This window comes from Trichomonas vaginalis (genome assembly GCF_026262505.1).
Source record: "Trichomonas vaginalis G3 chromosome Unknown ctg_172, whole genome shotgun sequence".
Taxonomy (NCBI): Eukaryota; Parabasalia; order Trichomonadida; family Trichomonadidae; genus Trichomonas; species Trichomonas vaginalis.
The window spans coordinates 206710-231733 of NW_026529259.1; the positions used below are offsets into that span (position 1 = coordinate 206710).

Here is a 25024-nt window from a genome sequence, read left to right on the forward strand (position 1 = left end):
ATATCTGTTCTTGCACCTGCGGCTCCTGGATTTTGGTTTCCAACTTCACCTGCAAAGTCTTTGACAGATATTTGGTGTATAGGGAACATAAGTGGAACTGCAATATATTTGGCAGCTAAAGCATTTGAAATATCTGGGTCCAACATAGTTAGTATCCCTAAGTTGTGTACTGTGGCACTGCGCGCCTCCGTACACCACTTAGCGGTTTTGACACTTAACGAAACCGGTAACGTATATTTTACAACACAACCATAACACCAACTTAACCTTAAATATTTACAAAACCATCTGACACATAAACGACTTCACTAACGAACTCACTAACGAATTCACTACCGTCCTCACTAAATAAAAAATAACCTTATTTTTATTTTTTTTTTAAATTTTTTATTTCATTACAAAGACATGTCCGACTACATTTACTATGACTCTTTCCCAGAACGTTTCCGTGAACTATTCAAAACTCAAGTAAAACTGAGAAACATGCATTTTAACAAAGACAGACCCATTGACGATGAAAGAAACCCTGAATATATTACAATCCATTATGATGCTAAATTTATTGCATACATTCCTTATGGACGTAGAGGAACGAAAACTATTTCAACAATGACGAAAAATTATTTCTGGAGCGATGAAGAAAATTGCCTTATCTACATAAATGCATACTTAAATAAAGCTACATATTGTACAAAAGAAGGTTGGACTGGATTTGAGCTCTACATATACGACGACGATGGAAACAGACGTTGTGTATACCCATACGATAATATGTACCATTGTTTTCATCAAGCATTAAACGAATACATAGTCAGTAAGGGTCTCATTCCTGTTGAGTAGATATGCTTTATTTTTGTTCCCACATTTATTTAAAAATAAATGATATCACCACCCTCACACGTATGAAAACATAGCACAAAAATAAATTTAGGTGAAGTGGTGAGATGTCACCCGTTTTTTCACCTCTTTTTTCACCCACTTGAATTCATTACTTTATAACTCTCTTCCTTGGTTTCTTTTTAGTTGCTTTCTTCACGTCTGTCTCCAGCTTAACTGTCTTTCTTCTTCGTCCGTAATGATACCAGTTACTTCCACCAGTCAATGGGTCAAATGGTCTTTCGTAAGGGTTTCCATACATTCCATAGGGACCATACGGAAGAACTACTGGTGGAGAAGAAACATTTTCTTTAGTTCCATCGACTCTATTTAAATGCATTGTTTCACCTTTCATCTGGTCATTAAAGTCTTTTGCATGTTTTGCAAACTCATCGTCCTTTCCTAAAGCATTTTCTGACTCAGTCGCAACCAAATTGGATGCTTTATTTATGAGCCCTATTTTATTTAATCTTAACTTCTTTGCAACCCAGCCTCCAATCTTTCCTTTATTTGCATCTAATGTCTTCGAAACTCTTCCTCCACTCATTTTATTTACTGCGTCATAAGCCCCAAGTGCTTTTGCTCCAAATGCTAATGCTTTTGTTCCCATTGCGCCTAAAGCTGCCCAAGCTACCATTTACACCATATTAAAATCATCTCTCTTCAATATTATCTCATAAAAGTTCTCTTTACTGGAGAAAGTCAATGAAACATAAACATTCTCATTCATAAACTTCTTTCTTATCTCATCTATACGCTTCAAAATGTCTGAACAATTGCTAACATCTTCTACAACAGTTATTTCATCATGAATGACCTTTAAAAACAAGCTCATTTAATATGCTATTAAAATCATCTCAATAATGAGTCCATCCTTTCCGTCTTTGGGTAGCACAACATCTTTCATTGAAGAAGGTTCAACAAGTCTTATATTAAACTTACTGACAAAGTTTGTTATACTATAATGCTTCGGCGGCGAATACATATAGTTTGAAAGACATAATATAGATTCTTCAGCAAATTCACTTATACTGGATTTTATAACAATGTTCTCACGAGACCAAATACCACCAATTGACAATCTTGTAAGCAATCCTGCTGAACCTTCTACTGTAAACGTCGATGGTAACATTCCACGAAGGTCATCTATTGACATCGTTGAGTCACTGAATTTAAATATTTTCTTAAAGCAATCGTCATTATCTAACCATGCAATAGCTTTGAAGTTTTTCATTCGAATATACATCTGCTTCATTAAATGTAAAACCTGACTTCTTTGCAGAGATGACTTTAAAATCTATTGAGTTTGTTTCAAAATTATATGCTATGCTAACTTCTGAAGGTAATGGATGTCCTTCCGCAGTCAGTTGTTCTCTCACTACCGTTTGAAGCTTTGTGTTAAAAACTTTCATGTCATCTCCTGTGTCTAGGTTCACATACACAGCAACAGGAAAACTATCTTGCTTCTTTGTTTCATCATTATACCTCAAAACATTAAAGTTCTTCAATAATATTGTTCTTCCTGCTGGAATACTTCTAACTTGTCTTATTTCAATAGCTTTCTCACCTCCTACATACTCTACCCAGTGTCTTGGATATTCATAAGTATACTGACTTTCTTGAATTTTGGTTGGTTTCATCATAACGTGTTCATAGTATATCTTTATACTCTGTCAGTTAGACTCGGTGCTATGTTCTGAATATATTTCTGACTTGCATTTTTAATGGAGATAAAATGAAGCATTTAATACATGACGTAGATGAAGACATGAATGAAACTACAGACAAACTTAACTCTTCTCTCATTCTTCCTTTCAGTAAGGACTATGAGTTCTGTTCAAATGGTGTTTATTTCTATTGTGGAAAGATGGGGTCAGGTAAGACATTTAACCTCATTCGTCATATACTCATAACAGAGCGTTTAGGTCAAGATTCATATTATGACCAAATCATTATATCAGCAACTTCAGACTCTATGGACTCAACAGCGAAAACATTTATGTCAAAAGTTCAAGCCTCTGTAAAGTTCCAGATAGCGAACTCATTGAATTTCTTCAACGTTACATTCGACGTAAGAGGAAATATTATGCCATCGTTGAATTTATACAGTCAGGAATGCAAAAGACTTCAGAAGAGATGGAAAGAATTATTGACAAACACCACTTACGTCAATACTCAGGAGTTTACGATATGAAACGACTTACAAACTACATTCTGTCAAAACTTTCAAAATACCCCTTCAAAAAGTATCCTTCAAACACTCTGCTCGTTTGCGACGACTTCGCCGGAAAAGGTTTAGTGTCAAAGCCTGACTCACCATTAGCTAACATCATTACGAAAGTCAGACATTACCACTTAACTGTAGCAATACTTATGCAAACATGGAGGTTTTTAGCTTTAAACATAAAACGTCTCATAACTGACTTCGTTATCTTTCAAGGTTTCTCACGCTATGATATTGAACTCATTTGGAAACAGTCAGGTATAACATTACCTTTTGAAGAAATTTGGGAAGCATATAAGTCTCTCATCTCTCCTCGTTCATACCTTGAGATTCATATCATGACTAATACCATTAAAGTCAAAAATATTCCATGGGAACGACCAACATTGTTTTAAAGTTTAACCTTCAATTGACTGATGGTAAACAAATTCCATGCATCTCTGTCGCCATTTCTGTTAATATTTTTGCTGTCATTCATATCATCCACTTCCCCATCCGTTAACTTTTGAGGATATGCGTTAGAATAGCTGTTCTTAAATGAAGGCTTTTCACCTTTTAGCGCATAAACTCTATAACTTTCTGCATACTTTATGTTTGAACCTCCTGAGCCATCATTGACATAAATTTTTATAGGCTTCCACCCTTTGTTCATATTCCTGCTTCTTCCCTTTGCTCTTTTGTTCAGTAGTTCTACATCTTTATACACAGCTCCTGTCTCAGTGAATTCAACAATATTTTCATTCGTTAGCTTTACATTCAAACCCTTGTCGAGTATATTGTTCATTTCATACATATAAAAGGTTTTTATTCTATATGAAATGAGAAGCAAATCCATCTTAGCTGGTGCCGTTAATGTTCCAATTGAACCAACATCAAATGTTGACTCACGAACGACAAACAATATTGTCATAAAGAACTATAGTTCGGAGTGTTTGAAAGAAAAAGAACCAGAACTTAAGTCGGGAGGGCTCAAAGAGCCCATCTTGGCGCATGGCGCCGTGAATTTAAACTCAGCTTCAAACGCTAACGCTACATCAGATGTTAAGTTAGAGTATCCACCACTGGACCAAGTTCTTTCAAGAGAAGCCAACGACAACCCTTACACAAATGTTCAAACAAATCCTTCAGATAACGTAGACCATTACCTTCTTCAGTTATACCAAACAATTTTACTCAAAGACGATAAGAAGCTTTTGACAAATCTTATAAGCAAGAACCAAATAATTCTAACAAAGGAGGACCTTGAAAATGTTATATCACGAATAACAGGGAAGCAATGTGTCATTGACTATCTCGACCCTGAAATCGAATGCTGTGGTCAAACGCCACCATTCATGAAAATAGGTAACATCCGCATCATTGAAACACCAGGAACTACAGGAGTTGAGTTTAAGTATAAATATTCGAACGAGTATACAAAACTTTCAACAGAATATAAACTTTGCTTGAAATATGTTTTAGTAAATTAAAGCAATTTGTAATATCTATCCAAAACTTCTTCAACAGTATCGAACTCATCTTCATAATGCAAACCTAATTTTATTGACTTGGTGCAGTTTTCACTAACACAATATAGCGCTTTGCGCTCGGCGCCTTTGACGCCTTTTTCTGTTCTCTTGACTGACATAACTAACTCATTTGTTTCATCAAACAGCAACAACCAAAGTTCATGACCTAATACATAACATTCATACTTTATATTTTTAGCTCTGAGTTCTCTTGTAAGCTGTTGCATTTAATATTTTCTAAAAAGTCAACTTCAACAGTCATTCGCACTGGTGCCTTCAGTTCTACAGGCTCTCCTTGAAAGTCAACAAGTCTGAATTGCATGTCTTTCAAATTATGAGGACTAATGCGAACCCATTTACCTAAATGAGTTGCTATGACAGGAACGTTTGGAATGAACATTGAATTGACTGCATAACAGAAAGATTTATATTCTACTGAACCTTTACTATTAACTCCTGAAATACCTGTGACATTAGCTATTTTTGACTCAATGTATAAACAATTACCATAACATACGTATGGAACAGATTTCATCTCAATCGTTTTGTCAACACTTTTCAAAGGAAATGTCATATGGTATGCTCCCAGAAGCAATTGAACTCTATGACTCATTCGTGTTATCTTGAACTCTTTCTTGCTAGTGAACTTCAATGTTCCCTCAGAAGAGAGTTCGACATCTATGTTGTCAATAGTTTCTTCATTTATGAGAGCATTTAACACTCCAGCAATTTTATCTATTCTATACTCTGCTCTGTTAGGAAATGTTATAAAACTTCTTTTGTCATCTATTTCAAACTCCATGAAATCTGTTTCATCTGTTATGATAAAAGTTGCGATAGTATTGAAGTCAACAACTCTGAAAGCAAGCGCTTCATTCTGAAGACCTAAGTTTGTTTGTAGCTTTACTGTTCCATATTCGTTTGGGTCTGTACTTTGCAAATAGAACAACATTTTATTCTCATTAAAATATGAGTATAGCTGCATATGCGTATGAAACAAATGAAGCAAGAAGAGCACATGAACTAGTAAACGAAAACTCAACTTTAACCATTGAAGGCAATGATTTAGTCATTGACGATGGAAAAACTAAAAAAGTCATTGATTTCGATACTTTTAACACTTATGACCCATTCATTACAACAAGCAAGGTTCCCATCATAAATGATGGAACGGTGCAATATATAAATTCTACAGTAGATGCCTCATTAGTGAAAGTATTAAATGTTCTCATTGAATTGTTAAAGAGCTTTCGATTTGACGACAACATTAAATGCTTAAAGAATTTAGTCATGAATGAGAAACAAATTCGGCGTTGCTGGTAGCAGTAATGATGTACACCTTATGACATTAGAATATTATAACGAACATAAAGATGAACTGAAAGGAGAGAAGGGTGACACCGGACCTCAAGGACCTCAAGGAACAAGGAATACAAGGAATACAAGGACCTCAAGGCGAAAACGGTTTGGATGGAAAGGATGGAAAGGATGGAAAAACTGCTAAATCATGGATATGGGACCTTATAAATACTGGTTTAACAGCTGCTTCATATGGAGTTCTTCAATACCAAATCGGAAAGATATGGGCGTACTTGGTGAAGAAGCTTTAGATGACGTCAAAAATGCTTTGAACTTCATTTCAAATGGTTCGGATACTATTAAAACTTTATCTGGTTGGATGCAAGAAACAAGGAGTCAAATAGATACTGTAAGACGTATAGCAAACAATGCACGTACGGGATTGGATACTTTACGAAAAGCACAAAATACACTAAAGGAAGCAAATGATATTCTTGGCTCAGTATCAGACATGCATGAAGATTGGCTTAAAGGTATTGACAAATCTTTAAAAAATCTCAGTCAGTCTATTGCTGACTACAAGAAAAGTATAGATTTTTTACATAGTGCTATGGACGTACATGATGGAAGCATAAGGAACTTACTTAATGCTAACAATAACTTACCAGGAACTATTAAAGCATTTATAAAGTCCTTTGTAAAACCCGGTGCTCTAACATTTAGGTCTTTGAGAGCAAGAGCATTGAAGTCAAGAGATGCAGAAACTCCAACAGAACCTACAGAAGGAACTGAAACAACAGAAACTCCAGAAGAACCACCAAAACCAACAGCTAATGAAATATTGTTCGAATATTTTCCAAGGTACTCTGTTCTCATTGCATACATTCAAGAAATACTTAAGAAAGCAGACTTGACTTTAGGAGATGATGAAAGTTCTGTATATCTTTCGTTCCAGTTTCAAATAGCAGAACTTTTGAGACAGATATGCTTAATGTATGACAACATCTCTGATTTCACAAGATATGATGACGACCATGACCCCGAACACGGTGAAGAAGAAGTTTTACAAACATCCATTAAGACAGGAAAGGTTTTAACTCAAAGTCTCATTATTGACACCAAAGATGGCGAAGTGGACGTTCTTCAAGAGCTGAAGAAAAATACTTCTTCGGGAGGTGGTGGTAGGCATGAACTTGAAATAAATGAGATAGAAGAGAAATTAGCCGAAAAAGCAGATAAAGAACATAAACACAATATCTCCGATATAAATGAACTTCAAGCTACATTAAATAGTAAAGCGGACAAAAATGAACTTGACGCAACGAACAAAGTTTTGAAATCTCATAAACACAATATCTCCGATATAAATGAACTTCAAGCTCATTAAATAGTAAAGCAGACAAAAACCATGTTCATTATATAAGTTCAGATGAACAGATTATAACGGACTATCATGGATATTTAACACAGTGATGAAGCGAAGACAAAAAATGTTAATGAAAGAAGATATAAATCATTCGTGCTAAAGGTTATGACATAACTGTACTGTACAGTATGATGTAGCTAAAGCACCACAATCATTTGGTTATAACGTGAAATTTATGCTCATACTTTTGTTAACGGTGTATTAGTTGAACCAAGATTTACTTTGAGAGTTAAGTCAAAAATAACTTTTGAAGATGCTATTAAAAGTAAAGCTGACAAAACAGAACTTGACGCAACGAACAAAGTTTTGAAATCTCATAAACACAACATCTCCGATATAAATGAACTTCAAGCTACATTAGACAGTAAAGCTGACAAGAACCATACACATAAATCCTTCACTACTGTTAGAGCAGACGACATAATATTGAACTTTGACCTTGGTTCAAGTGCACCATTAGAAAATCCAAGTACAAGCGTAAAAGATACTCTTAACAATTTAGATAAGAGTTGCAGGAACATTGAAAGTCATGCCAGAAACTTTGAAGCACATGAACTACCAGCAATGTTAGATAAGAAAGCCGACAAAACTTATGTGGATACAGAACTAACAAAGAAATTTTCGAAACCAGATACAATGACATTTACAACAGAAATTATAAATGGTGAACCAGCAACTCCATTTGAATTTGTTAGAGGTCTTCAACCAGATACTTTTGAATTTTTCTTGGATAATTCTATTGAACTAACATTACATTATAAAAGTGGAACAAATGCAACATTTCATCCGGGAGATACATTCCAAATGGTATTTAATGACATAAGTTCTTTAGAATATGTTTATAGAGTTATGAGCATATATGATTTAATATATCCTATAGGAGCTGTTTATACGTCTATGAATCCAATAAATCCAAACACTTTATTTGGTGGTAGATGGTATGAAATAGTTGACAGTTTTCCATTCTACACTAATACGCAGTCAATGAAGATGGGAGGTTCAAAGAAAATAGGTATTGAAAACCTTCCTTCACATATGCATAGGTTCAGTGGAAGAACATCTGTGGAAGGAAACCATTCACATTCAATAACAAAAAGAGGTTATATAAATCTTGCAGCGGGTTCGAATAGACAGGGAATGAATAGATATGATATCTCAGATGACCCCAAAGATGTTAGCACAGGTATTTTCTGTGGAACTGCAGGAAATCATACACATGTTGTAGCTGGTATTACAGACCCAGCAGGTAATGGAAAAGATTATATGCCTCCTTATATAACAATGCACGCTTGGATACGAGTTGGTTAAAATCTTTAACTTTACATAAATGAGCTTGAAAGAAGTATTCGAACAACATCCATGGAGGTCTTTTAAGAAATTCAATGAAGCTGCAAAGAGTTCGGGATTTACTAACAGAGCTGAAGTGAAAAGGTTCTTTGACAAAAATGTTGTACATCAAACAAAAATAAATCCTTACGACTACTTTTTACCAATTTACTCCAACACTCCTGACGCATACCAATTTGACACTCTCATTCAAAGCAGAAAAGGAGGACATAAACCATTCCTCATCTTCATTAATGTTAACACTCGCAAAGCTTTTGCGTATATAATGAGAAATAAAGGAACTCATGAAGTGTTAAGAGTTTTACAAAAGTTTGTAGCAGAACATAGCCCAAGTATTTTAACATCAGACCAAGACGGTGCATACCTCAGCAACGAAATCACAGAATTTCTCATTAAGCATAACATAACTCACTACACTACTGAAGACCATAACCATAACATACTCGGTATCATTAACCGCTTCATAAGGACTCTCAGAGATTTAAATCAAGAGCGAGACTTTACCGAAGAAACAATGAAACATTTCATCGAAGTTTACAATTCCTCAACACATTCTACAACAGGACATACACCAAATTCAATGACACAACAACAAGAAGAAAAGTATATACAAAAGAAACGAAGTCAAACACAAAATATCAGAAATTCAACACAATTTACTCTCATTCCTGGAACAAAAGTTCGTGTAGTTCTTGACGACAAACCGTTGACAAAGAAACGTTTAAGGTTAAGTCGAAATTATTATATCGTAGACTCTACGCAAGGTAATGGATATCTTATAAAAGCTGCTGACGACTCCATAGCATTTTACCCTCGTCATAAATTAGTCGAAAGTAGTAATGGCAAACTTGCTGAAACCATTGACGAAGCAAAGCGAGGAGTGGTTATTGAAATACTTGACTACAACATAAACGATGACACTTATAAAGTAAGATATGAAGGAGGCGTTGAAGATGTTATACCATCTAAGAACTTGAGAGAATCTAAACCAACTCATCTGGGACCATTAGAGCGGGAGTACTGGAAAGATAAAAACATGCCAGAAAGAATAAGAAAATTCTTCTAAACTTTTTCGTTGGATGTAAATCAGACAAAAATATATTATAGGTGAAGAGGTGAGATTTCACCTGTTTTCTCACCTGTTTTTTCACCTCTTGAATTTTCGTGAATTTCCTTAAGATAGAAAAAATAAAGTTAGTTTTATTTTTATTTATTTTTTATTTTGTATAAAAGATATGATTTCAACAATCGGCACAACAACAATTCAAGCCGCGAACGGCGGGACTCTGTCCACAACAACTTCACCAAACTCGTTAGTCATGAATCCAACATCTATGTTAGTAGAGATGGAAAGCTTCATTCCTTCTTCATTTACTTTCGAAACAGAAATACAAAAAATTAAGCAGGAACTTTTAACAAGTAATTTAGACTGTAGTGCGAAAGATGAAACAAATGAACAGTATCTTTATGAAATGGAGGACCTCATCGACCATTTACCTAAACTACCTGAAATTCAGCATCAAAAACTAACTATTCCTGAATTCGACGAAATTGAAGTCAAAGCAACTGACTCAGTAGAAATAAAGAAGTTCATACGTAAAGTAAATTATGAATTCCTTGGTTTTCATTGCAACCATAAAGTTATGGACAAAGATTGCGATATGGTATATAAGAATGTTTCTGACATATATAAATCTGAAGAATTTAAGACCTACGACAACTTTGTTTCGTTAGTTGCTGAATGTGTTTGGGAAATAAGAGATAAAGATAGAAGAGGCAAAGTATGGAACGAACAACTAAGACCCGCTATGTTTGAGATGAAGAGAGCAATTGACGCTTTAGTTGTTCTAGCAGGTCAAATTTCAATGTATATGCAAAAATGAACCCACAATGTTCAAAATGTAAAGCAGCAATAAGGAAATATAACTACTCCGTCAAAGAGATAGAAAGAATGCGAAACGACTATGCAGACTTAAAGAAAGAAGCAGAAAAGCCAGCAGAAGATAAAATGGACATGTTAGCATTTCTGAACAAAAACTATCCAACAGTAGAAGATTTCCTTCTATCTGACGTCAAAGAAAATATAAGAGACTTTCGGCATTGTTAAAACTTTTGATATCCTCAGCGAAGAAATAGAAGCTACAAAACTGTTTAGGATTTCAAATATACATCGTACAATTCATGTAAAACGCTTGTGAAAAAAAGAGGTGAAAAATTAGGTGAAAAAAGAGGTGAAATCTCACCTCTTCACCTAAATTATATTTTTGGTCATTTACACTCATTTACGAAGAAGTCATGACAAAGCATTTACGATGAAATCTTGACAAGGCATTTACGAAGAAGTTATGACAAAGCATTTACGAAGAAGTTATGACAAAGCATTTACGAAGAAGTTATGACAAAGCATTTACGAAGAAGTTATGACAAAGTCATGAGGGTGAAAAATTAGGTGAAAAAAGAGGTGAAATCTCACCTCTTCACCTAAATTATATTTTTGGTCAAAGCTTCCACGAGAGAAAAGATTCCTCATTTGCTAAGGATTCCAAAAATGAAAAAATCGTTGATTTCGGCTGAGAAAAAACGGCAAAAACCCTTCTTCCACGGGAACAAAGAAATAAAGAAGAAATAAAGTAAATTTTTTATTTATTCCCGTGGAAGATAGAGCACTTTTATGACACTTTTTATTCACGACAAACAAGACAAATAAAGAAAATAAGAAAATACGGCGCTGTCGCGGTTCGAACCACAGACCTGACCTCCCCATAACACCACCTTAGACCACTGTGCTACGTAGCCTGTCGACATAAGATTTTATAAATTGCATATTTGACGTAAATTTATTTCCATCTGGCTTCCCACTGCATAAGATATTCATACGTGTTTGTAAGACATTCATTAAACTTCTTTTCTATTGCATCTAATCTTGCGTTATTTTTTTCAATAACTTGTCTGTATTCTTCATCATCTCCAGCAGTGTTTGGGTCTTCACGTTTAAAATATTCATTGTTAACCAATTTTTTATCTACAAATTTTATTAGTGTTTGATTCACTTCGTTATGATAACGGTCATATTCTTTCAATACGTAAGTGAAGACAAAATGCGTCGTACCTTCAATCTTAAAGCTTAAAGAACTTTCAACACAGTTTTGAGGGTCTGTCAGTGCGTCAATGAGATAGTATTCGAAGTCAGTCAATAATCTTTTTAAAGTCATTTCATACAGGATAAAATTTAATGTTGTGAAGAAATAGTGTTTATCTCAAAAAAAATAAAGTTAGTTTTTATTTTATTTATTTTTTTATCCTGTATGTAAAGACAGATATGTCAACATTAGAGAACACAACAACTGCTATCGTTCATGAAGTCATAAATGAAGAATACGAATACATACAGTATAACAAACAATTGAGACTCATTCGTTCTGTCAAAGACGACATGTACCAAATGCAAAGTATTTTGACGGCTTGTTTTGCTCCAGATACTAAGCTTCCTAAAGACTGGTTTAGGAACCAAAGCACCATAGAACTATTAAGTGAAGCACAGCGAGACGTACTTTTTTCTGAAAACAGTGAAGAACAGCGAGTAGGTAAAAAATCCCAGTCGCCAAAACTCTATGAAAACCGTGAAAAATTGCCAAACGGTTTGAGAGGATATTATGTTCATAGACTTTTAGTAAATGCAGTTGCAATGTGGGCTTCACCACGTTATGCTTGGAATATTTACAAACTTCTTGACGAACTTCACAGACAAGAACGTGGAGAGATGGAAAAGAAACTTCAAGCAAAAGATGAAGTCATTGAATCCAAAGACAAAAGCATACAGAAAAGAATACCGCGTTCAGTACCAAAAGGAAAGGAAAAGAACTATAAGTATATGATTTATACTGAAGAGTTGGAGAATGAAGAAGACAGAGATATGGTTATGTTGCATTTAGTCAGAAGAAACAACAAAAGCTTTTACGACCTTGCTAAAATATATAAATCTGACAGAAACTGGTTCTATCGTGAAAACTTACCGATTTCAATGACACCGAATGAGCAAATAAAAGAAATTGTCAAAAATACTCTTCCTCAAACACACTATGACATCAAAGGTTGCACAATACTTACCTTCAAAGAAGACTTACCATTACTGAAGGAAAAAATAACAGAATATTTCGATAACTTCAAAGAGGAAGAATGAAGTCACGACAACATTAACGAAGAAGTCACGACAACATTAACGAAGAGAGAATGAGGTGAAAAAACAGGTGAAATCTCACCTCTTCACCAAAAATATATTTTTGGTTAAATAGCTTCAGGGTCAATTTCTTCAACCATTTCACTTCCTTCGTCAATGTCAATAGAAGCTTCTTCAACCTTTGGTAAGAACTTTTGTATAACATCTTTGTTCGTTATTGTCTTCAGAGATGAAGGATAATATTTCACAGATGTTTCACCCTTCTTATATTCTTTCTGTTCGGAAAGATTCATAGCAATACTGAAGAAGTCAATGTTGGAGTTCTTTATAACAGTATAATGAGTATCTTTGACATTCACGAAGAAACCCTTTTGTTTCAAAACTACTGCTAACTCTTGTGAAGTATAACGTTTGCGGTCAATGACAATAGCTAATGGTCTGACATACTGACCGAACTTAGATTCTTTCACAAACTTCTTGTTAAAGATAACATTAACGTTTGCAGAACCATTGAACTCATTCTTGATGGCAGTAGCGAGAGCATTGTATAAAAGAACTTGCAATCTTGCATGTGTTTCATTAAAATAAAAATATTAAATTATTTTGAAAAATAACTTAAAAAATGTAATCTAATTTTTCAAAAAATATTTTTTATCCGATAGAAAAGATGACAGAAAAATTAACTTTTTACATAGCGCCAGACCCTTCTTGCCCACATCCTTTTAAGCCACAATATATAGACATAGAACTAAATAGAGAAAGCGAAATTCCACAATATATATACATAGAACTAAATAGTGAAGGCGAAATTCTACAAACAGAAGAAAGCGAAATTCCACAAACATATAGAGACCTAGATAACGAAAATGGATATGCGCTATTCTGGTTAGATTGTCCTTATAAAATGTATGAAAAAAAGGCTTTATATGAAGAATATAGAAAATATTGTCATGAAAACGATATAAGACCAAGCTCTAGAGAAAAATTCTATGCTGGTATAAAACATCTTTTCGAAGTTCGGAATGGCAAATATATAAAGAAATAATTTTTCTAAGTTTATTTTTTCGAAAAAATATTTTTTTATTTCCTACTAAAGATGTATCGGAAGTTGTCTAAGTTAGAACACTCGGAAATAAAACAACTTCTTACAGAAGCTAATATAGATGTTGCAAAACATTACGCGACAAACAAAAAAGCACTCGCTGACTTCATTAAAGACTACAATGGTGCAATAAGTTATGATAGAATTCATGAGTTCATAAAGCCGCAACGCGGCGAGGACGAAGTCCATGCAAGAGCATTTCCTTTAAATGACATTGCTATTGACTTATATCATAGACGTTCAGTACCTCATGAAGTAAGAAGAGAAATGTTTGACATAACAAATGCGAACGTTGGTCATACTCGTAAAGCTCTTTCGCATGATGTTCGTCAAGAAATGTTTGACATAACAAATGCAAACGTTGGTGAAACAAGAAGAAGAGACGACACACTGAAACAACAGAGAAGAGAGATGTTTAAAAGTGCTATAGAACAAGTTCGCAAAGCTAACGATGTCATTCGTTCCATTGACGACAAACCAAAAGAAGGTGAGAGATGGTTAAAGAAAGATGAAGAGAATAGGAAGAGAAATGTGAAGTCAGGCAATAGACTCATTGACTTTAACATCGAAGCTTTAGATGAACCAAACAGAGAATATTTACACAAACATTTCGGTAAGGTTTTCATGAGACTCTTAGAGAAAATTAAAATAAACTCGCAACAAAGATGGATGGTATGTTATAAACTTGGTGGAAAGTATGAATGTTCTACGTTAAACCTCAATAATATTGGAACATTACTACATCAGCTCTTGAAGGAGAACTTTATATCAGAGATAGAAGCAAATGCTGCAGGTATTGTTGAAATGCACTATGACTTCTTCTTGACAAACATAAAGAATCTTACTGAAATAAAGATGTATGATTTAACAGAATATGAAGGCTTAACGATGTCAGATGTAAAGAAAGGCAAACCAAAAAAGAGACCATATAGAGATGAAAGCACACTGACAAATGACCAGAAAGCCATTTTGGAAGCTCTTAAGCAAACAGGAAACCCAGCACTTATAGAAAGCTTTTGGAAAGATAATGGTGAAAAGAAGTTTTATAAGAAGAGAAGCGGTCAGTTATGGAAGTATCTTTGCACATTACCTATAAATCTTGAACGCTACCAAATCTTCAATGAACTGAACAAAAGAACTGCAATACTTATGACAGAGGACAATTGTTTCGTTTATGCTTGCATTCAGGCTGGAGTAAATGAAGAAACTATTGACCACATGAGAGAAGTCATTCGTGTTAGAGACTTTCCTCAAAGTAAAGTACAAGAAATTTCTGACGCAACAGGTATAGCATTTAATGTTACCATTGGTTATTTCAATGACTCAAGACATAATGAAATAAAGAGATATATACCAAAAGAATGCGAAACTGTTAGAACTATTGACTTACTTCTTGTTGAAGACCACTACATGCTAAATGAAAGACTTCCAATGACAACATACTTCATTCGAAACTATAAAGAAATTCTCAAAGCTTGTGGTGGAATGAACATTGAGAAACAGATGAAGATTTATACAAAGAGAGAAGATAAATATGTAGTTCGTTATGATAGAACAACACCGTTATGGGATGTTATGAAAACATTGTGGGAGTGCAAATATTTCGAACCTATTTCTTATGGAGAACTTTTCACATATACTACTGACTTATATAAACAGAACCTTGCACCATTTAAAGATTTGACATATGCTCCAAAGTATTGTGTACAACTGAAGAAGAAAGCAGAGTCAAAAGAAGTAAATAAAGCTAAATGTAAATTCATTCCTGAGCACGTTTTCTTTGCTGACTTTGAGTGTAGTACGGATGGCTTTCATAAAGCTTTTAACATCTGTTATGACAGTGAAGATGGTTCAGTGAGTGAAAGCATTTGGGGTCAAAACTGTGCAACAGAATTTTTGGAAAGACTCCCTGACAAGAGTTTAATATATTTTCACAACCTCAGTTATGACATAAACTTCATCTTAAGACACATGACAGAAGTGAAAGGAACTCCCATCATTAAAGGTTCACGAACAATGCAAATAACTGGTTTATATAAAGGACGGGCAATTATTATAAAAGACTCTTACAGTGTTATAAATAAGAAGCTTAAACTATTTCCTGCTATGTTTAACTTACAAACAGGACCGAAAGAAGTATTTCCATATAACTACTACAGCAGTGTTTTGTTAGCAAATGACAACAGAACTGGTGTCATTTCTGAAGCATGTAAGTTTATCCGGGATGCAGATACATTTATGAAAAACATAGATTCCATCAAAGGTTGCAGAATAGATGAGAACCACTTCGACTTAGAAAAATATAGCACGTTTTACTGCAAACAAGATGTAAGAATTTTAAGAGAAGGTTTTGTAAAGTTCCGCAATGACTTATTGAAAGAGTTTGATTTAAACGTTTATGACTACGTTAGTATTTGTTCAATTGCTAACAAATTGTTTGAGAACAGAGTATACTTCCCGAATGGAAATCTTTATGACCTCTCAAATAAACCAAGAGAATTTATTTCGAGATGCATTCAAGGTGGAAGATGTATGTTGTCAGATAACATGAAACAAAAGAGCAAAAAGAAACTCATTGCTGACTTCGACACTGTTTCATTATATCCTTCAGCTATAGCAAGACTTTATACTTTAGAAGGTATTCCAAAAGTATTGAAGGAAGAAATGTTAAACACAGAGTATCTCATGAGACATTTATTCGATGATGACCAAAAGGAACCCATTGGTGAAAAGTTTATGTCTGGCTTCTTTGTTCTCATTAAGATAACAGAGATTGGTATACCCAGACACTTTCATTTAATAGTTTGCGACCCTGAACTAAATCCAGAACTTAACGTTCCAAGAAGTTCAAACACTTGCTGTCTCATGTATGTTGACCATATAACATTACAAGACCTCATAAAATATCAAGGTGTCAAATGTGAAGTGTTGCAAGGATACTATTACGATGGAAACAGAGATATGAGAATAAGAGATGAAGTAAAGAAGTTGTTTGAGTTAAGGTTAAAGTATAAGAAAGAAGAAAACCCCTTACAAGAAATTATAAAACTCATTCTGAACAGCATTTATGGCAAAACTATTCTATCTCCTATTGAGTCAAAAATAACCATAGTAGATGACAAAGATGCTATAAGATATGCTATAAGAAATTACAACCATATAGTGAAGTTCGAAGGTTTGGATGGTTCAGATAAAACTATTTTCAAGCTAACGAAAAGCATTTGCAGACACTTTAACTTCTGTCCACTTGGTGTTAATATTCTGTCTATGTCAAAACGTATTATGAATGAAGTATTCTGTACTGCAGAGGACATGGGTCTTCAAATATTTTACCAGGATACCGACAGTATGCACTTATATAATGAAGACATCCCAAAGCTTGCAGCAGAGTTTAAGAAGAGATACGGTAGAGAACTTATAGGAAAGAACCTTGGTCAATTTCATAGCGACTTTGCAGAAATAACACCTGGAAAACAAAGTTTAGCTTATAAAAGTATTTTCTGTGGAAAGAAGACCTACATAGACTTACTCACGAATGATTTAAATGAAGTTGCATTTCACTGCAGAATGAAAGGCGTGAAGCAAGATGTTATTGCTTTAACCGCTAATGAAATGTTTCCTGAAGCTATACAATGCTATTACAATGAAGATAAGAACATTCACATACCTGTTGGAACATATGACAAAGACTCTGAGTTCAGTTTAATGAAACTTTACAAAGCACTTTATGATGGTCAAGAGATTGCATTCGACTTATGTAAGTCATGTCAACCTTGCTTTGCTGAAAAGTTCAACTTTTCAATAACGACTAAAACAAGCTTTATTCGTAAGTTGAAGTTCTGAGGTCATTTATTTTTGTCAGCAATGAGGTCATTTGTGATAAAAATAAGCCGCTAGCGGCATGGGCGAAGCCTATGTGGTCATTTACAATACAGCTATTGTAGAGTTTAACAATTGTGCTTCAATGTATAAACAATCTTTCCCATCTGGAGGTAAGAACACTGGGCACTTATGGTCATGAGTGGAGAACATGTCTATCCAAAACTCACGATTGAAGCCAGTAAGCTTGTAATACTTAGGATTTGACAGTGGTGAAGTTCTTGTATGACCAATGAACTCATTTTCAACTCCCTTACTTAAGTTTGAATATAATATAGCTTGCTTTCTATCCCAAATGCCAGGTGTTACAATCTTTGAAAATTCATTTTTCCTCGGAAGTATTGCATCATAATTGAAAACATTCTTGAAGTCTTCATTGGGTTCAGAGATTTGAAACCTTATACGTAATGGATTTTCTTTCTTTTTAGCGACTTCATTGAATGGTGAATATATAACAAACTGACAGTCATGAGTTCCATCTTCATTTTCATTAAATTCATAATGAAAGTCTATAAGTTGTGGCTGACTACCTTCTTCTTTCAGTTGTGCAAGAAACTCACGTAAAGGCTGTAAAGTTTGTACTTCAATATTGAACTTTTTCTCGAACATCTCATTAAATGAAATCATACATTGCAACAATGTTGTATCGTCTTTAAAGTATTTGTATATGTGAATGTTTTGGGCGCTTAAAGACTGTTCGTCATTTTCTATCTCGACTTGAAGTATAAAGTCAACCTTTCTGAAAGCACGTTTATATACATAGATGTTATGCCAATGTACTTCTCTTCATTTATGTTCACAATCCAGTCTGTTGGAAACTTAAACGTTACTCTGTTCCCCTTTATTTTGACGTCAGGGTTTTCACTACTGAACGCAACAGATAAAGGTATTTGTCTATACATTTAGTTTGGATAAAAATAAACCATTTACTCTTTCTTTGCTTCAGCTTCCTTTGCTTTTTGTTCTTCCTTTGCTTTTGCTTCTTCTCTAGCTTTTTTCGCCAGCAAACGTGGGTTCTTCTGTCTTCCAGCAGCTAATGCAGCTAGTTGTTTTTCACTAAGTTTTCTCTTTGGTCTCTCTGGCTTTTGTTCTGGTTTTTGTTCCTTCAGTTCGGATAAAATTTGTTCACGAATTTCTTTCTTCAATGCTTCAACATCTATGACCCCTTGGGTCTTGTCCGTAGGATTTGACTGAGTCATTTGACTGTAGATAAAAAACTAAATTAAAACTTTAACCGATGTAAAATGAGCTTGTCAAAATCAGAACGAGAGTCTATTATATTAAATGACGCCAGAGGAATACAACATCCTTTCTATTATGTAAGTCAGAGTAAAGATGGTAAAATATATGTAAGAAAAAGAAAGGTTCCATTAGCGAATACAGAGAGCGACAACATTAAGGTGCATGGCACCGAGGGCGAAGCCCATATAAAACCTTCTGTACAAACTGAGCCACCAAAAGAACAAGAAGAAAAGAAGCCAGATGTACTTTCAATAACGAACCAAGAGCTTATTGCAAAGTTCGTGAATTTCATTGAAAAGCAAACCGAGTCAAAGAACCCTGACCCACCAGTGAAAGAAGTCGAGACAAAAGAGAATGTACAGTTCATTGAAAATGTCAAGAAACAACTTCCACCACGAATACCAAGAAGAAGAGTGAGAATAATGAAGTAAATAGATATTTTTATCTGAAGTAAATACATGCAGAACGAACAGTTAAACGAATTTACTCCAGCAGAGCATATTCATCAGATTCGCTCATATTTCGATATCATAGACAATGCAGTTCAAATTGGTGACACTAATAGAAAATATTCTGACGCAAAGATTCCATCACAACCTGGAACTGCTAAAGATAACACATGGGTAACATTCAATCTCTCACCTCCTGGTGAAAATATGTTGGACCTTTACAATACATTCATTACGTATAAAATGGAAGGTCAATTTATTGTAGATAAAGAAATTGGTTCAGGTTCCAATAAAACAAACCCACCAGGATTTTGGATTGGTTTCGATGACGCTTTCTATGCAGTTGCTGGATATCAAATCCTTGCAAATGGTCGTATCGTATATTCTCAAGACAACGCAAGAGAAGAAGCATATATAACTTCAAACTCACAAACTACCGAACAAATAAAGAAAGTCGATGTTTTTTCAAAGACTCGACATAAAGATGTATGGAGTCATTCGGGAACATGCAGAACAGGACAAATTGTTAGTGGTCCAATTACAGCAGGAAAATCATTTGATTTTAAGCTTCGTTTAAGAATTCCTGTTAGAAGATTCCTTCCATTAGAAGCTATTCGATTTATTCCAGCTTTTGCAGGAAACATTCAGCTTAAAGTAAAGTTCAGTAGCGACGCCTTACAATGCACATCTATATCTGTAAATGATATCATTGCTTTCAATCCAACTCTTAAAGTTGCATTTGCTTCAGATTCAAATCCACCGACAAATAAATTTGTTCCATGGAATGAACCATTCACTATGATAACGAAGGCAGTAGAAGCTAGTGGAACAGTTACTATTACAACTGTAACCCAGCAACTATTTCGAACAAAGATGGATTTTAATGAATGTTTCATTCATCCAAAGTCATTCTCTTTAGACCCTAACATTTATACAGAACTTGTAGAACATTATACAAACGAGGCTTTATGTTTTCCTGTTAAAGTTATGGATTGGATTCCTATGGATGGTTCATTCTCAAAGAATACAGATAGTTCAAGTGCAACATTTACAGCAGCTTATACGCCTATTAATGTTAAAAGTATTTGGGCACTATTTAGAAAGAAAGACAACTATTATGTTAATTTTGAGAACCCTAAGTTTAAATATCTTCAGCTTTCCATGGGAGCTTATGGAAATATGCCTGCAGAACCTGAAAAATCATATGGACCTGTATTTTATGAAATGGTTGCGAACGCTTGCAATACAAACAATGATATGATAGGATTTAATGAAGATGTTATGAGGTCATTGGTGGATGATGGTAGTGTGGAACATAAATGGGATAGCTATGACAACACACATTTCTTATGTGGTTTCCAACAGAAGGACTTTTGCTTCCAGCAAGGTCAAACATCTACTGCTCCAATAACATACAAATTGTCTGTTAAAGGACCTATTGAACTAGCAACAGAAAATGTACCAAAGCCACTTATTGGATTTATGAGGGATTGTTGCTTTGCAATACAAGTAAGACAGTCAGGCATACCAATAATAAGACTTGACGACTATAACTTAGCAGCGGACGACAGTGAGGAATAAAGGATGAACGTTTATTTTTAAAGCTTATAAATGAGTTCTTCATCAAGCTCTCGTGAACCTTCACCATCTGTGAAACAAACTTTACCAAACGATTATGGAGCACCTATTGAATATTTCTTACGAGCTGCACAATGGCAAAGAGCAGTCTCACCAAGGTTAGGTGTTCCACCAGCTCCTGTCAAAAATAGCATTTGGTCAAGTCCTTATATAAGATATGGTCTCCCACTAGGTTTGCTAGCTACAGCAGGAGCAGTAATGATGTTGAAAAGAAACAAAGCAAATGTTATAAATAATACTGAAGTAGCTGAATTTGAACAAACTCCGACACCATCGCCAAAACCAACGTCAAAACCAACGCCTTCACAAACAACACCTTCAATGACTCCTGAACCTATGAAAGTACAAACTCCTGTTCAAAAGTCAACTCCAAAACCGACTCCAACATTTAAACCAGAACCTACTCCTCAAATAAATCGTAAAACTCCTGCGTTTCCTTACTGAAAAAATAATGTTAGTTTTATTTTATTTGAACATTTTATTTAGAGTAAAATGACGACTAAAGTCACTGAAGCAATGAAACAAAAATTTTTGGTAGAATACATTAAATCAGGAGCGGTTCCAGAAGGTTTTTACGTTCATACTATGAAGGATGGTAGAGTTCAGTTTAGAAAGATAAAGCAACCATTAGATAGAGAAGGTATATTAAGGAAGATTAAACTTCATGAGGACAACATTGCTGAACTTAAGAAGAAGTTAGAAGAGTTGGAGAAAGGAAGAGAGTTATAAAGTAATGAATTCAAGTGGGTGAAAAAAGAGGTGAAAAAAGAGGTGAGATTTCACCACTTCACCTAAATTTATTTTTTCACCTCTGACAACGTTTATTTTTAAGTTTATTTTATTATTTAGCGAGAACGTTTATTTTTATATAAATGACAGAACAAAAATATAACATTTCTACTCAGCAGGAATGAGACCCTTACTGACTATGTATTCGTTTAATGCTTGATGAAAACAATGGTACATATTATCGTATGGGTATACACAACGTCTGTTTCCATCGTCGTCGTATATGTAGAGCTCAAATCCAGTCCAACCTTCTTTTGTACAATATGTAGCTTTATTTAAGTATGCATTTATGTAGATAAGGCAATTTTCTTCATCGCTCCAGAAATAATTTTTGTTCTTTGTTGAAATAGTTTTCGTTCCTCTGCGACCATAAGGAATGTATGCAATGAACTTTGCGTCATAAGGGATTGTAATATATTCAGGGTTTCTTTCATCGTCAATGGGTCTGTCTTTGTTAAAATGCATGTTTCTCAGTTTTACTTGAGTTTTGAATAGTTCACGGAAACGTTCTGGGAAAGAGTCATAGTAAATGTAGTCGGACATGTCTTTGTAATGAAATAAAAAATTTAAAAAAAATAAAAATAAGGTTATTTTTATTTAGTGAGGACGGTAGTGAAGTCGTTAGTGAAGTCGTTAGTGAAGTCATTAGTGAAATCATTTATGTGTCAGACGGTTTTGTAAATATTTAAGGTTAAGTTGGTTTTATGGTTGTGTTGTAAAATATACGTTACCGGTTTCGTAAAGTGTCAAAACCGCTAAGTGGTGTACGGAGGCGCGCAGTGCCACAGTACACGACTTAGGGATACTAACTCTCACGCTATGACATTGAACTCATTTGGAAACAGTCAGGTATAACATTACCTTTTGAAGAAATTTGGGAAGCATATAAGTCTCTCATCTCTCCTCGTTCATACCTTGAGATTCATATCATGACTAATACCATTAAAGTCAAAAATATTCCATGGGAACGACCAACATTGTTTTAAAGTTTAACCTTCAATTGACTGATGGTAAACAAATTCCATGCATCTCTGTCGCCATTTCTGTTAATATTTTTGCTGTCATTCATATCATCCACTTCCCCATCCGTTAGCTTTTGAGGATATGCGTTAGAATAGCTGTTCTTAAATGAAGGCTTTTCACCTTTGAGAGCATAAACTCTATAACTTTCTGCATACTTTATGTTTGAACCTCCTGAGCCATCATTGACATAAATTTTTATAGGCTTCCACCCTTTGTTCATGTTCCTGCTTCTTCCCTTTGCTCTTTTGTTCAGTAGTTCTACATCTTTATACACAGCTCCTGTCTCAGTGAATTCAACAATATTTTCATTCGTTAGCTTTACATTCAAACCCTTGTCGAGTATATTGTTCATTTCATACATATAAAAGGTTTTTATTCTATATGAAATGAGAAGCAAATCCATCTTAGCTGGTGCCGTTAATGTTCCAATTGAACCAACATCAAATGTTGACTCACGAACGACAAACAATATTGTCATAAAGAACTATAGTTCGGAGTGTTTGAAAGAAAAAGAGCCAGAACTTAAGTCGGTGAATTTAAACACAGCTTCAAACGCTAACGCTACATCAGATGTTAAGTTAGAGTATCCACCATTAGACCAAATTCTTTCAAGAGAAGCCAACGACAACCCTTACACAAATGTTCAAACAAATCCTTCAGATAACGTAGACCATTACCTTCTTCAGTTATACCAAACAATTTTACTCAAAGACGATAAGAAGCTTTTGACAAATCTTATAAGCAAGAACCAAATAATTCTAACAAAGGAGGACCTTGAAAATGTTATATCACGAATAACAGGGAAACAATGTGTCATTGACTATCTCGACCCTGAAATCGAATGCTGTGGTCAAACGCCACTATTCATGAAAATAGGTAACATCAGTTAGTATACATATCTTGTGTACTGAGGCACTGCGCGCCTCCGTACACAACTTAGCGGTTTTGACACTTTACAAAACCATTAACGTATATTTTACAACACAAACGACAACACTAACTTAACATTAAATATTTACAAAGCCGCCAACCACTTCACTTCACTAACGTTTTCACAAACGACTTCATTAATGTAAAAATAAACGTTCTCACTTACAAAAGTATTGCAACTCCTCCCATTGCTGTGCTTCACATAACAGCTCATAATCTTCTGACTCACTTTCTTCTTCATATAGGTCAAAGTCACTGTCAAAATAAATGTTAGTAAGTTTTGACAAAGCTAATGAAACACGCTTACCGTTTGTATCGTATGCTTGTATAAACTTTCCATTCTTCATTCCTTCATAAACGCTCAAACTAACTTTACCCTTTCTCCCTCGTATCTGATAGAATGTATTTTCACGAGGAACGAAGAACAAATTCTTGAACTCATGACCGTTGTAGTTTGTTATCTCAATAGTTTTCGTCATTACATCCAAATAAAAATTTTCAGTAAAAATAAAACTAATGTTAAAATTTCTCATAACATAAACGTTCTCATTACTTTATAACTCTCTTCCTTGGTTTCTTTTTAGTTGCTTTCTTCACGTCTGTCTCCAGCTTAACTGTCTTTCTTCTTCGTCCGTAATGATACCAGTTACTTCCACCAGTCAATGGGTCAAATGGTCTTTCGTAAGGGTTTCCATACATTCCATAGGGACCATACGGAAGAACTACTGGTGGAGAAGAAACATTTTCTTTAGTTCCATCGACTCTATTTAAATGCATTGTTTCACCTTTCATCTGGTCATTAAAGTCTTTTGCGTGTTTTGCAAACTCATCGTCCTTTCCTAAAGCATTTTCTGACTCAGTCGCAACCAAATTGGATGCTTTATTTATGAGCCCTATTTTATTTAATCTTAACTTCTTTGCAACCCAGCCTCCAATCTTTCCTTTATTTGCATCTAATGTCTTCGAAACTCTTCCTCCACTCATTTTATTTACTGCGTCATAAGCCCCAAGTGCTTTTGCTCCAAATGCTAATGCTTTTGTTCCCATTGCGCCTAAAGCTGCCCAAGCTACCATTTACACCATATTAAAATCATCTCTCTTCAATATTATCTCAT

The 25024-nt window shown here is 34.6% G+C and overlaps 14 protein-coding genes and 7 pseudogenes across 21 annotated transcripts, besides 3 other annotated features; 14 read left to right on the forward strand and 7 right to left on the reverse strand.

Moving 5' to 3' along the window:
* Positions 1-22767: part of a mobile genetic element that runs on past the window's edge.
* Positions 406-840, forward strand: TVAGG3_1087820 (uncharacterized protein; the record flags this gene model as incomplete). Its single annotated transcript, XM_001296921.1, has 1 exon — positions 406-840. One exon carries the CDS (start codon positions 406-408, stop codon positions 838-840), a length of 435 nt encoding a protein of 144 aa, XP_001296922.1.
* TVAGG3_1087830 (protein of unknown function, DUF4107 family) lies at positions 989-1513 on the reverse strand (the record flags this gene model as incomplete). The annotated part of the gene is made up of 1 exon (XM_001296920.1): positions 989-1513. The coding sequence occupies one exon, from the start codon at positions 1511-1513 to the stop codon at positions 989-991; it is 525 nt and encodes a 174-aa protein (XP_001296921.1).
* Positions 2287-2481, forward strand: TVAGG3_1087840 (uncharacterized protein; the record flags this gene model as incomplete). The annotated part of the gene is made up of 1 exon (XM_051256926.1): positions 2287-2481. The coding sequence occupies one exon, from the start codon at positions 2287-2289 to the stop codon at positions 2479-2481; it is 195 nt and encodes a 64-aa protein (XP_051075876.1).
* Positions 3919-4253, forward strand: TVAGG3_1087850 (annotated as a pseudogene). Its single transcript has one exon. A coding segment is annotated over exon 1 (335 nt).
* On the reverse strand, positions 4796-5560 carry TVAGG3_1087860 (uncharacterized protein; the record flags this gene model as incomplete). Its single annotated transcript, XM_051256927.1, has 1 exon — positions 4796-5560. The coding sequence occupies one exon, from the start codon at positions 5558-5560 to the stop codon at positions 4796-4798; it is 765 nt and encodes a 254-aa protein (XP_051075877.1).
* TVAGG3_1087870 lies at positions 5578-6623 on the forward strand (annotated as a pseudogene). The gene has a single exon. A coding segment is annotated over exon 1 (1046 nt).
* On the forward strand, positions 6632-8243 carry TVAGG3_1087880 (annotated as a pseudogene). Its single transcript has one exon. A coding segment is annotated over exon 1 (1612 nt).
* TVAGG3_1087890 (ATP binding) lies at positions 8324-8641 on the forward strand (the record flags this gene model as incomplete). The annotated part of the gene is made up of 1 exon (XM_051256928.1): positions 8324-8641. One exon carries the CDS (start codon positions 8324-8326, stop codon positions 8639-8641), a length of 318 nt encoding a protein of 105 aa, XP_051075878.1.
* Positions 9195-9746, forward strand: TVAGG3_1087900 (integrase core domain containing protein family; the record flags this gene model as incomplete). Its single annotated transcript, XM_051256929.1, has 1 exon — positions 9195-9746. One exon carries the CDS (start codon positions 9195-9197, stop codon positions 9744-9746), a length of 552 nt encoding a protein of 183 aa, XP_051075879.1.
* Positions 11518-11892, reverse strand: TVAGG3_1087910 (uncharacterized protein; the record flags this gene model as incomplete). The annotated part of the gene is made up of 1 exon (XM_051256930.1): positions 11518-11892. One exon carries the CDS (start codon positions 11890-11892, stop codon positions 11518-11520), a length of 375 nt encoding a protein of 124 aa, XP_051075880.1.
* On the forward strand, positions 12000-12324 carry TVAGG3_1087920 (annotated as a pseudogene). The gene has a single exon. A coding segment is annotated over exon 1 (325 nt).
* TVAGG3_1087930 (uncharacterized protein) lies at positions 13525-13902 on the forward strand (the record flags this gene model as incomplete). Its single annotated transcript, XM_051256931.1, has 1 exon — positions 13525-13902. The coding sequence occupies one exon, from the start codon at positions 13525-13527 to the stop codon at positions 13900-13902; it is 378 nt and encodes a 125-aa protein (XP_051075881.1).
* Positions 13954-16551, forward strand: TVAGG3_1087940 (annotated as a pseudogene). The gene has a single exon. A coding segment is annotated over exon 1 (2598 nt).
* TVAGG3_1087950 lies at positions 16825-17795 on the forward strand (annotated as a pseudogene). Its single transcript has one exon. A coding segment is annotated over exon 1 (971 nt).
* TVAGG3_1087960 lies at positions 18848-19037 on the reverse strand (annotated as a pseudogene). The gene has a single exon. A coding segment is annotated over exon 1 (190 nt).
* TVAGG3_1087970 (uncharacterized protein) lies at positions 19083-19511 on the forward strand (the record flags this gene model as incomplete). Its single annotated transcript, XM_051256932.1, has 1 exon — positions 19083-19511. One exon carries the CDS (start codon positions 19083-19085, stop codon positions 19509-19511), a length of 429 nt encoding a protein of 142 aa, XP_051075882.1.
* Positions 19539-21110, forward strand: TVAGG3_1087980 (uncharacterized protein; the record flags this gene model as incomplete). Its single annotated transcript, XM_051256933.1, has 1 exon — positions 19539-21110. The coding sequence occupies one exon, from the start codon at positions 19539-19541 to the stop codon at positions 21108-21110; it is 1572 nt and encodes a 523-aa protein (XP_051075883.1).
* On the forward strand, positions 21141-21611 carry TVAGG3_1087990 (repellent protein 1 family; the record flags this gene model as incomplete). Its single annotated transcript, XM_051256934.1, has 1 exon — positions 21141-21611. One exon carries the CDS (start codon positions 21141-21143, stop codon positions 21609-21611), a length of 471 nt encoding a protein of 156 aa, XP_051075884.1.
* On the reverse strand, positions 22065-22499 carry TVAGG3_1088000 (uncharacterized protein; the record flags this gene model as incomplete). The annotated part of the gene is made up of 1 exon (XM_051256935.1): positions 22065-22499. The coding sequence occupies one exon, from the start codon at positions 22497-22499 to the stop codon at positions 22065-22067; it is 435 nt and encodes a 144-aa protein (XP_051075885.1).
* Positions 22768-22938: 171 nt separating the features above from the next.
* Positions 22939-23457, reverse strand: TVAGG3_1088010 (uncharacterized protein; the record flags this gene model as incomplete). Its single annotated transcript, XM_051256936.1, has 1 exon — positions 22939-23457. The coding sequence occupies one exon, from the start codon at positions 23455-23457 to the stop codon at positions 22939-22941; it is 519 nt and encodes a 172-aa protein (XP_051075886.1).
* A 424-nt stretch (positions 23458-23881) lies between these two features.
* Positions 23882-24434: a terminal%2Cinverted (terminal inverted repeat of Maverick-1B transposon ID:TVAGG3_1088020).
* Positions 23882-25024: part of a mobile genetic element that runs on past the window's edge.
* Positions 24459-24983, reverse strand: TVAGG3_1088030 (protein of unknown function, DUF4107 family; the record flags this gene model as incomplete). The annotated part of the gene is made up of 1 exon (XM_051256937.1): positions 24459-24983. The coding sequence occupies one exon, from the start codon at positions 24981-24983 to the stop codon at positions 24459-24461; it is 525 nt and encodes a 174-aa protein (XP_051075887.1).